Source organism: Cottoperca gobio, chromosome 17 (assembly GCF_900634415.1).
Source record: "Cottoperca gobio chromosome 17, fCotGob3.1, whole genome shotgun sequence".
NCBI lineage: Eukaryota > Metazoa > Chordata > Actinopteri > Perciformes > Bovichtidae > Cottoperca > Cottoperca gobio.
The window spans coordinates 10,718,981-10,729,746 of NC_041371.1; the positions used below are offsets into that span (position 1 = coordinate 10,718,981).

General features: G+C 41.6%; 1 protein-coding gene across 5 annotated transcripts; it reads left to right on the forward strand.

Annotated features, from left to right (window-relative positions):
• The first annotated feature begins 30 nt into the window (after nt 1–30).
• ss18 (SS18 subunit of BAF chromatin remodeling complex) lies at nt 31–9,689 on the forward strand. Of its 5 annotated transcripts, XM_029453743.1 has the most exons (11): nt 32–215; nt 706–782; nt 874–958; nt 1,982–2,138; nt 3,174–3,404; nt 3,567–3,737; nt 4,042–4,119; nt 5,052–5,174; nt 6,706–6,836; nt 7,267–7,329; nt 8,098–9,689. In XM_029453743.1, exons 1-10 carry the CDS (start codon nt 147–149, stop codon nt 7,282–7,284), a joined length of 1,140 nt encoding a protein of 379 aa, XP_029309603.1. In that variant the 5' UTR covers nt 32–146; the 3' UTR covers nt 7,285–7,329; nt 8,098–9,689. The 5 variants fall into 5 exon arrangements, 3 of the variants coding, with proteins under 3 accessions (XP_029309603.1, XP_029309602.1, XP_029309604.1); XR_003833942.1 differs by having other exon boundaries at nt 31–215; nt 6,706–7,329; nt 8,098–8,181; XM_029453742.1 differs by lacking the exon at nt 7,267–7,329.
• Nucleotides 9,690–10,766: the final 1,077 nt, after the last annotated feature.

A 10,766-nucleotide genomic window follows, 5' to 3' on the forward strand; every position in this document is an offset into this window, starting at 1 on the left:
ATGTGACGTCCTCCCCCCCAAAACGGACCACTGCATTACAAAATTGAATCCTATTCTGAACTGTTTGAGCTCAACCGATTTGTTAAGCGTGTTAGCTACTTTTGAATTTTATGCCCTGGTTCACTCTAATTTCGTAGAGTATCACCATGTCGGTGGCGTTTGCACCTCATAGGCAGCGTGGGAAAGGTGATATAACACCCGCTGGAATACAAAAGGTAATTCATCTTTTTAGCGCGTATCAGAATGGAGGCAATGGTATCAGACGGTGCTAGCCGTTGAGCTAATCTATGTAGCAGTGCCTATCCAAATCCAACTGAATAGATTGGGAACAATTTTGCAGGGTCAAAGCGCGGTGAATATGAACCTTTCTGGAGTCAGGGCGCCACGTGTCGACGATGGGTCTTAGGTTGATTTAGCGATTTAACGTATAATTGTATTTCAAATGAATGGGGGGGCCTGTCGTTTTGTTAGCCGAGTATAGCTAACGTTAGCTAGCAAGATGCGTCTTTTGTTAGCTAGAAAAGCACACTCACATTTCACTAAAACGCCCCCATCCTCCAAGTTGTTTTTCAAATTACGACAGAATACCCATCAGAAAGCAAAGTGCTAGCCATACAAAAATAACCCCGTGTGACTCATTGTAAATTGTGTGTTATCATGCATAACCTTAACACGTTCAATACATCTCTGCATTTGCTGTTGCAGTTACTAGACGAAAACAACCAGCTGATCCAGTGTATAATGGACTTCCAGAGTAAAGGCAAAACAGCAGAATGTTCACAGTAAGTTAAAATCCCCTCTTAACTGTACGTTACAGTCATTTTAAGTCCACGGTGTCTCATAACCTGTACTGATGACTCTCCACCTGCCCAGGTATCAACAGATGCTGCACAGAAATTTAGTATACCTGGCCACGATAGCAGACTCTAATCAGAACATGCAGTCTCTCCTCCCTGCTGTGAGTATTGGTTCTTGCTGATTGTTTTGAATGAGTGAATTGTATACAACAGTGTGACCTCTCTGCATTATAAGGTAATGTTTAGCTCTTGTTTTAGCTGAGCTCATGTCCATTACAAGTCATTAAAGTATGGGTTCATGTAAATCACTTCAAACAATACTAAAGATGGCTAATTAAAGTAAGGATTCTCAACAAAGAGATCAGTGCAATGCCACATGTACTAAGACACTGTCATGTTGCAACAATGGACCATCTGACATGTGACATTTTCAAATGTATATATTCCCACCCCAAATAATATATAAAGTCTGAACAGTTTAAATTCACATTTATAATGTCCTGATTATTTTCTTTTTGAATGTCAGATCCAGTCTAACTCTTGTATCAAAGGGAACTCTATCAGTTTAACACATTGGTATCTGTTTGCTAGTCACAATGAGTACTACACAGCCTGTGGAAACAGTTGTATAATGTCTTCTGTTGTCAAGGGAGCTTTCCAAAGTCTGAAACAAATAACCCCATTGCTAAGGTTATGGAAGGTGTTGAATTCTGCATTTTTGAGCTTGACCCACACAATGTGGTTAAAAGGCTAGAAAAGTATCCGCATTACTTATTGAAATATTGTAGATTTTATTTATGGATGCACCACCACTATGAACTTGTTTTGTGCACTTAAGTTTGTAATACATACATACTTATTTGTTAGCTTAGAGGCCCACTCCTTTTTAAAAATCATAATCATATTATATACATTATATACATCATATTAAGCTTCAGTAGATCAGATTGATTTACTATTAATTAAATAATAATGGTATGTGTTCAACTGTTTGCAGTCATTGATGATCCCTGCTTGGGACTTTTTTGAGAGCAGTGTAATCAGTGATTATTTGACAAAACAGTTATACTTTATAATATTTTATACAGAGATCTTGTCTTTTTTTTCTCATTTGAGTGGCTCAGGCTCAGATGTGTTTTTAGCCAGCTGATGTGTGTTTTTGTGTCTGTGTTGTACACCTGCAGCCGCCCACTCAAAACATGCCCATGGGCCCTGGTGGGATGACCCAAAGTGGACCCCCCACTCAGCCTCCTCACGGTCACAATATGCCCTCTGAAGGAATGGTCAGCGGTGGCCCTCCAGCCCCACACATGCAGAACCAGATGAATGGACAGATGCCTGGTAAGTGACCCCCCTCCCTCGTCTTCTCTCTTTTTTTTCTTTTCCCTTCTTCTCCCTCAGTCCCTGTCTTACTTGGGTTGCCTAGCAACACCACAGAACAGTGAGGCAGGTTGCTCTGCTGAAGGATGATGTCACCCATTTGCCAGCGCTTGTGGTCTTGGACTTGTCCTTCATTTGATCATGGTTATCCTCCCTTTTCTTAAGTATCATGGTTTGGTTTTTGTTTGCAAATTTATGTTTTTCATTATGTTCTTAAAAATAAAAACATGGAGAGCTTGAGAGCACTGATTGCTGTACAACACAATGATTGTACATTCTAAAAGCAACACATCTAGGACACCATATTAGAAAGCAGAAAATGTTGCAACTGTAGAGGGTTGCTTTTTCACTGCTTTGGTAGTGTTCACTCAAGTTGTACCATTCCGTGCCATGCTGTTTCCTGGATTTAGATTGAAACCTCACAACAGGCAATAAACAGTTATGACACTATATAATCGTGTGATGCGATGCCCTCTGCTCTGACCCAACATGTATGGTCATTTAGGTGACTAGAGAGTAGGCACCATCTTTAAGGCTGTGGCCTGTTTGCAGTACTTTTTGTAGCTTCTGCACTACGAAACAGTCTCCATTGGTTGTTTTCCCTTGCAACTTCCCATTCTAACATAAGGCGTTATGCATATAGTGTTGGTGAATCCGTACTTCATAAAAATCTGTCTACATTTACATTTTAAGATTCAGTTGCTTTTCGTTGATGGATCGGCTTTAAATATTCCAAGAGGAATTAAATGGGGGGGGGGTGTTTGGACAGAGGTGCAAGTGCTTACACACAGTTTGAGAGAACTTCAAACCTCCAACATGTCATAGAGGTAATTGTTGGTATTGTTCACATGCCATTCCTGTGTTGTATAAAAACACAGCCTCACATTAGTTGTTCAGAGAGCAACAGTGTTATGGAAATTGCACAAAGTATGTGTACTAAATATTTATGCAGTTTTTCAAAGGGAGTCATGAATCATCTCTGCTATTGTTTTCCAGGTCCTAATCACATGCCCATGCAAGGTCCCGGTCCAGGCCCCAACCAGCCCCCAAACATGCCCAGTGGCTCTATGAATATGCCCCCCAGCAGCCATGGCTCTATGGGCGGTTACAATCATACCGTCCCTTCATCCCAGGGCATACCAGCTCAGAGCCAAATGAACATGACCCAGGGCCAGCCCATGGCAAACTATGGGCCTCGGCCAAACATGAACATGCAGCCCACTCAAGGTAAAATAACTCATTTGTTAGTTTCCACTTGGTTTTATTTTTTTTCCAGTACCTTTTTTTATCACCTGCCTTATTGGTTCGTTCTGCACATCATTCCCCTACCTTTTATGTTTTTTCCACCTAGTGCAGTTTGAGAGTTAACTCTTTGTTGGTGTGCCACAGGCCCCATGATGCACCAGCAGCCTCCCACTCAGCAGTACACCATGCCTCCTGGTGGCGGTGGACAGCACTACCAAGGACAACAGAACCCAATGGGCATGATGGCCCAGGTCAACCAAGGAAACCATGTCATGGGGCAGAGGCCAATGCCTCCCTACAGACCCCCACAGCAAGGTATACCCCTTAGAGTGTGCAAGTTGTGAGTGTCGGTCTTTCTTCTCCCTAACCCACCCTCCTGCATTTCTTACTCTTGTTCTTCTCAATTTCCTCTATTTCCACTTCTGCAGCTCACAGACATCTTGATGACTAAACATGTAACCCAAATCCTCCAATTCTAAAATTACTCAAGTGACCAAAAGAAAGCTTTCTAACAAGAACTAGCGGCAAGGAATCCATCCTCTCCACTCTTCCCCTCACACAACCAACCCAACAACACCTTGAATCTACTTGTGTGTATGTTGTGTGTATGTGTATGTAGGACCCCCTCAGCAGTACCCAGGGCAGGAAGACTACTATGGGGACCAGTACAGTCACGCAGGACAGGGAGCCTCAGAAGGTAGGAGAACCCTCCAGTCACTTGGAGAAAACCAACAAAAAAAGAAACCCAGCCGTTGTGTTAAAACACAAATGATGCCAAGAGACTGTGACAAAACCAATGTTTCAGTTTCTTCATTATTTTCTGGGAAATCAAAGTGACTTTGGGCTCTAATCAAAGAGAAAATATGGCCTCTAATTTTGAGGAAATATTCACATGAAACAGTGCACCTTCCAAAAGGTGCTGCAGTCCATAGATTAGTTAGCACCTAGCCAGTCTTATAATGCCATCCCCCCCCCCCCCCCCCCTCCAATCTTGGCTGTTGCTCCACCTGTTGGTGTGAAAGAACAGTCAGGGACAGAGTCTTGTGTGAGTCCTAATGGCCAAAGTTGTATTAAAGTAAAAGGTTAATTCTTCAGATTGTCATTAAAAGCTGCCACAGGAAACTTGCATTACTCCGTGGCATGCTACCTGTTTGCATGTTTGGAATAGGAGCCAGATTATTCATATTGCCAATTTGCAAGCACCTGAAGCGGACTGCCATTCTTTGTAGATGCACAGATTTTGTGCACACTTATTTGCAGAAGAGCTGACTCATAAACGACCGATAGTTTGTTTTGAGAAATATGCTACCACTGCATTATCCTCTAAATATAACACTTGATATACTGACAATTTTCTCCACGTTGGTGTGTTTTATGGGGTGGTATTACATTAGCAGCCACACTGAAATATTACAACTCCTTCTCTTTCTTTTTCCAATTAACATTTACTTATTTGTTTCTTTGTTTTTCTCTACTGACTACACTATTTTCCTTTTCTTGAACTAAAGAAAGTCCAGCCATTTTGAAACAAAGTGTTTAAAACATGGCTGGCACAAACTGCGTTCTGCTTTGCTGTTTTACTGTAACTGTCGACATTCTTCTCACATTGCCTGCTGTTGCCCCTTGAAGGTAATGCCCAGTATGGCCAACAGCAGGAAGCATACCAGCAAGGCCCTCCCCAGCAGCAGGGTTACCCTCCTCAACAGCAGTACCCAGGTCAACAGGGCTACCCACCTCAGCAGCAGGGTTACGGTGAGTTTCCTTACCTCGAATAGTGGCACATATTTGTCCTGCAGGAGGCGATATTGGCTCTCTTTGGCTACCTTTTTCTTTTTTAAATTGTTGAATAATAATTCCTCCTTTGTGAGTTGGTGGTTACTGCCCCTTGGAAATGTAACTGTGCCAAATGCATGTCAAGACATCATCACGAGCAAGGAATTGAAGAAGCACCTTAATGAATGGTTGGGGGATTGGAGCTTGTTGGAAGAGAAATTTAATCAGTATAGTGGTGGCTGTTACCACATTAGCATTTCTCCTGGTGCTTCAGTCTGATATGACACACTGTTCTGAGGGAGTGGGAGAGGAGCTTTGGCTGATGGGTACAGACATTGGGCAAAGTGTGAGTTGACTGCCAGCCAAACATTAGTAGTAGTTTTAATAGTTAAGCAATGTGTTATTGTAAATGTCCTAACAAACAAAATAAACAAGCATGCAAACTTACATAATGTGTAAGTTAAGTGAATCATTGTCATTCTGCAGTCGCCACGCCGTAGAGCTCAGTACAGAAAAGACGAGCTAATGTTACAATACATTAAGAGAGAAATGTTAAGTTAGAGCACTTAATTGACCTATCTTGTGTTTTCATTTTGGGCATTCACAATGTGTGTAGCTTTGGGATATAACCAAAATTAATAAAGTAAAGGATATTTAAATGTTCCACATGCAATGTAGGTATTTAGGCTCTTGCTGCTATTTGGTCTTTTTTTTCTTCTTCATCTCATTTTTCACTGGAACTTTCCATCACTCAATGTCTGTCTGAGCCACAGCTCATGTTAGTAATGAGCTAGTGGAGAGGCAGACGCTGTGAGGTGAGATCCATCTGGCACACACGCATGCCTTCTCTCGCAGGCCCCCACAAGGTTATGCTCTACAGCATAAGACATTATGAGCTCCTAACGATGCTGCGTGGGCCTCATTTGACTTCAGCCACAGCCGAGCTTTGCGTGGTCCAACGCAGCACCTGCATAGATGGCTACAGTGATTCTTTGCTTTTTCTTTTCCTCCTTTTCTTTGTTTTTAATGAAGTCTGCTCCTCTAATAAGGACCAACAGAATCTCCTTGATGTCTTCTTGCATTAGGGAGCCACCGCCCGGCTCCAACCTGACTGTCATTCTCATTCATTACTGAGTCCGACATGGAGGCAGCCTAAACAAATGGGTCTGACATATCCTCCATCCTCTTACTGTCATCCATCAGCCTCTTTTTTTTTTATTGCAGCCCATTAGTTATAGTATACTAACAGGGATTCCCTAGAGTTCTCAGAGTAACAAGTAGGGAAAGGAAATGGTTAATGAGCAAAACGTGGGCCGTTTTCTCTCTGGGTTCCTTTTGTTTGATTGTCCCATCTTTCTTAGGCTGGTGATATGACCAACTTTTGTTGCACATTTGTTAAAAGAAAATCAAATAAAATGTGCAAAGAGGCTGAACTTTTGATTGTGTTGACTACAGCATTATCTAAATTGTTCAAGTTTAGTCAAATGAAAATTCTCAATGTTTGTCGTAGGTCCTTCCCAAAGCGCCCCAGGACAGTATCCTAACTATCCTCAGGGGCAGGGACAGCAGTACGGAGGCTATCGCCCTCCTCAGCCTGGACCCCCACAGGCCCAGCAACAACGCCCTTATGGCTATGACCAGGTGAGTATACCCACAACACCGGACAGTCACAGCGACTTGTTGACACATCGGCCTTAGTGTGTCCTGTGTGTTTATTCCAGACTTAGTTGTATATTTTGTGTAGTGAGACCACAGACCAATGTGAGTAAATATTAAAAGGTAGTATGTTTTGCATGTGGTCATCATATTGTGGGATTAAACCTGTTCTTCCCAAACGAGTGTATGTGTTACTATTGTCTTTCACTTGTTTATTTGAGTCTTAGTTGTATACCCTGGCTAATAAGGTATCCCACATCAGTGAAATATGAGGGCTTTAAGAGGATTCTTCCTTAAACTTGATGCAGACTGCTCTAGTGTTTTTAAAGGGAGATCAATTTGTTGCCCTGTATTTCCTGTGGTCTTATGTGGGGACCACAGCTACACTTTGATATCTTTATCTTTGAATATTCAGGGGCACATGAGGAAATAAAGACCCGGGGATTTGAACCCCTGACTAGCTCTGTAAGAAGCAAAGGTAATGGTTGCTGTGAAGACCTCAACGTCTAATCTAGACGTTTTACCACCTAGCTTTTAATTTGCATTTGTTATGTTTCTTCTGTCTCTAATTTGTCTATCTTTATTCCATCTTTCTCTCTTTCTTTTAAGTTTCTTCCTTTCTTTTAAATTTTCTTTTGTTATTAACCAGGGGTCGAATTTTAAGTTACGAGGTCTGAAACACAGCATGCTTAGTCTGCAGTGAGACAGCCAAAAGCTTAGTGCTTTGGCTGTGTCCTTAATCTTTGCCATTTACAACACTGGTTTTGACGATTATTGTGCTTACGATAAAACTGCATATTAGAATTAGAATGAAAATGTTTTGTATATCAGCCTGTGAAATCAGTTTGTTTTCAAAATGTGTGTCCATTGTGATTTCCATGAATGCCCAACACATACTTCGACCCCTGTTTAGAAATGCATCAGCTACTACTGTTACTCTTGCACTGAATTTGTCTCACTTGAAACAAGTGTCCACTATTAAATAAGGACGATCCTGTGTCCTCAGCCATGTTGCTGCAGAAACCTGAGGTACAAAGTTAGAATTTAGAGCTCTCAAGTTGTGAGGCCATGCTGCCACCTGCTGGTCAATAGCAGCAAATGCAGCCATAAATCATGGTTTGCATTATGATATGGTTGAAACCACAGATGTTTGTTTGCACCCTATTGAGATTTGTGAATATATGGTTTTACTGTGCGTTTTTTTTGAGAAGGTCAGTAACATAAGTCTTTCACATTCTCTCCACAGGGCCAGTATGGAAATTACCAGCAATGAGAGATGGTCACAGCAACCCACACAGCTCTGCTCTGATTTGTCTGAGCTCTGACCTCTGGTCAACTGCGCAGCAGACATAAATGATGGTTGTAGCTCTATGAGTTTCTCTCAGACATGAACATACAACACTCAAAAATACAAGATACGTTCTCCCCTCTCTTTGGGCTCTTATCCTTGCCTATAAAATGTATTCTGTTTATCATGTACATTGACTTGATAACATCAAAGTCCATGACTCACCCTCTGGTTCAGTATGTCTCCAAGCAGCAATGCCTTAAAAAATGGAACTGCCTTATCCTTTAGCATTGCAGATTGTGAACGGGCTAACAAAATTTTCGATATCAGAGACGATTTTAAATGTACAGTTTCAATCTACTGTGGTGCATTGTTTCTCTATCCTTTCGCTCCTTGTTTATAAGAAGCAATAATGCCAGCAAGTAGGGAAATGTGTGGGGGCTTGGAGATGAAATAATGCACCAGACAAACCTCCCGCTAGGCCATGGTACGTGTCTTGATGTATGTGATGATGTAAAAATATATTTTATGCTTTTTAGATCAAGCTAACTTTGTATAAGACATTGGAAACTAGTACTAAAGCTGTGTTGTTTATTTCATGAAGTGTATGTGTCAATGTTTTTTTTTTTTTTTTAAGATGATCCCATCCAGCTCATTTTTTTTTTTTGTTGTTGACTTTTCAATTGGATCTGCTACGTCAGTGGCGTTGGGCGCTATATGAACTGGTTTGTGTAAAAATGGAACATTAATTGACATTGACAGAAATTCCTTGAAGGACAAATACAAACATCATACCTGGAATTAGAAAATGCTTAATGTCTGAAAACACATGAAATTGATGTATTCTGTGTTAAGCTGTGTATTGAAGTCTGTGAAAAAAATCTATCAAATTTTGGTCATGAATAGATTATTATTATTCTTTTTTTTTTTTTTTTTTTTGTACCACATAACCTGAGAGTAATGGCCACTGGCCTTTATTTGACTAATGTGCCCGAAGAGGTGATATGTAGCAGACGGCAAATTGTAAGTCAATGCTCTCTGGAGCCTTTCTTTCTTCATACGAGCACCTCAGTCTTGTCCGTTGACTGCAAATTGGTGAATGGGAAAGATCAAACTTGTTATAATAAATCTTTCTGACAAGTACATTGTTTTGTTCGTCTTGACAATGCTGGAATCCCCTTTTCCCTTTGAATAAATGTCTAAGTTGATGTCATTCATATAGTGTTGTGTGTGTGTGTGTGAATAATAAAGATTGTTACTGTCAAATATGTAACATAAGATGTGAAAAATAATGTTCTCAAATGGATTCTTTAATTTCACAGTAAAGACTGGTTGTGCAGTTTTATATCACTGGCTTGATATCTGTTTTATGGTGCATACTTTATTGATCCCATATGTACAGCGGCGTAAAGAAGAGGAATTCATTGTCCTCCGATATTGTTTATATGGCTGTTTTAATATTTGGCATTCTGCACCCCATCCAAGTGGTCACATTTGTGTCATGGCAATGTATAACTGTACATTACAATAAATTAGAAGAATCTTTAATATATTTTGACTTGTTATTTATAGCATCTGACCTTTTATTGAGAGGCAGTTAATTAACAGAAAAGTGCAAGAATCATTCATCCTGATGAACAAACACATAAATATGTGCACTATTGGTGCTGTCACAATGTGACAGTATGATATAATTGTTTTGTCTTCATCCGGTATCTGGTAATCAGTTTCCAACTGATAATGACCCTGCACCGCTCAGCAGCATGTCTGCTTTGTCCAGATGCATCCAGAGAGGTCCAGAGCACATTTACACCCAAAATTACCTTCCGTGTCCCTCTTTCCCCTTCTGCTCCCTCCAGAGAGGGAGAGGGACTACCTGTCACATTGGGGGGAGTGATACAGATGGTACACCAGATGTGTGGCCGAAGCACGTGATGGGAGAGTGGTGTTGGTGTTAAGAGGGCCACAGACTGCTTAGGTTGCCCGGGTGCAGATGATGAGTCTCTGTGTGTGTGTGTGTGTGTGTGTGTGTGTGTGTGTGTGTGTGTGTAAATGTAGGTGAGTGCAGCAGAAGGCAAGTGTGAACTTTTTTGAGTGTGCCTACGTATAAAATTTATATGTGCATTCGTGTATCCCTGCTCAGGTTTAGTGGCATCTCCTAGTCACCCCACCATCCTGCTGCTCCACAGCTGGCCGCCCCACCCCTCCCAGCTGCCACTGGGGCTCCCCCCGGCCCCTTTGCTTGGCAGTGCTGGCGTTTTGGGCGCTCCCCCACCAGTCCTCCCTGGCAGCTGCTGCCCTCAGCTGCGCTCTCGCAGACGGTATTGGGGTCGGACAAAGTCACTCCTCCTGTGACTGTGTCTGGGGCCGTTGGGGGAGGATGAAGAGGTGGCAAGGAGACTCCTACCTCCTATGAAAGATCTCCTTTAAACGCTCATGAATTTAAATGGACACAGCAGCTAAAAGTGAGGCAGTGGTGGAATTCTGCTTGAGTAAGAATTTCTCGTAATGACTAACTTAAGTTAGACAAAGTGTAGTCTTGCATAAAAGATGTCTTTGGCTGTTTTCATCTGAATGAGTAATTAACAGAGCTAACAGGACAACATCACTCCATGCATGTTGGAAGC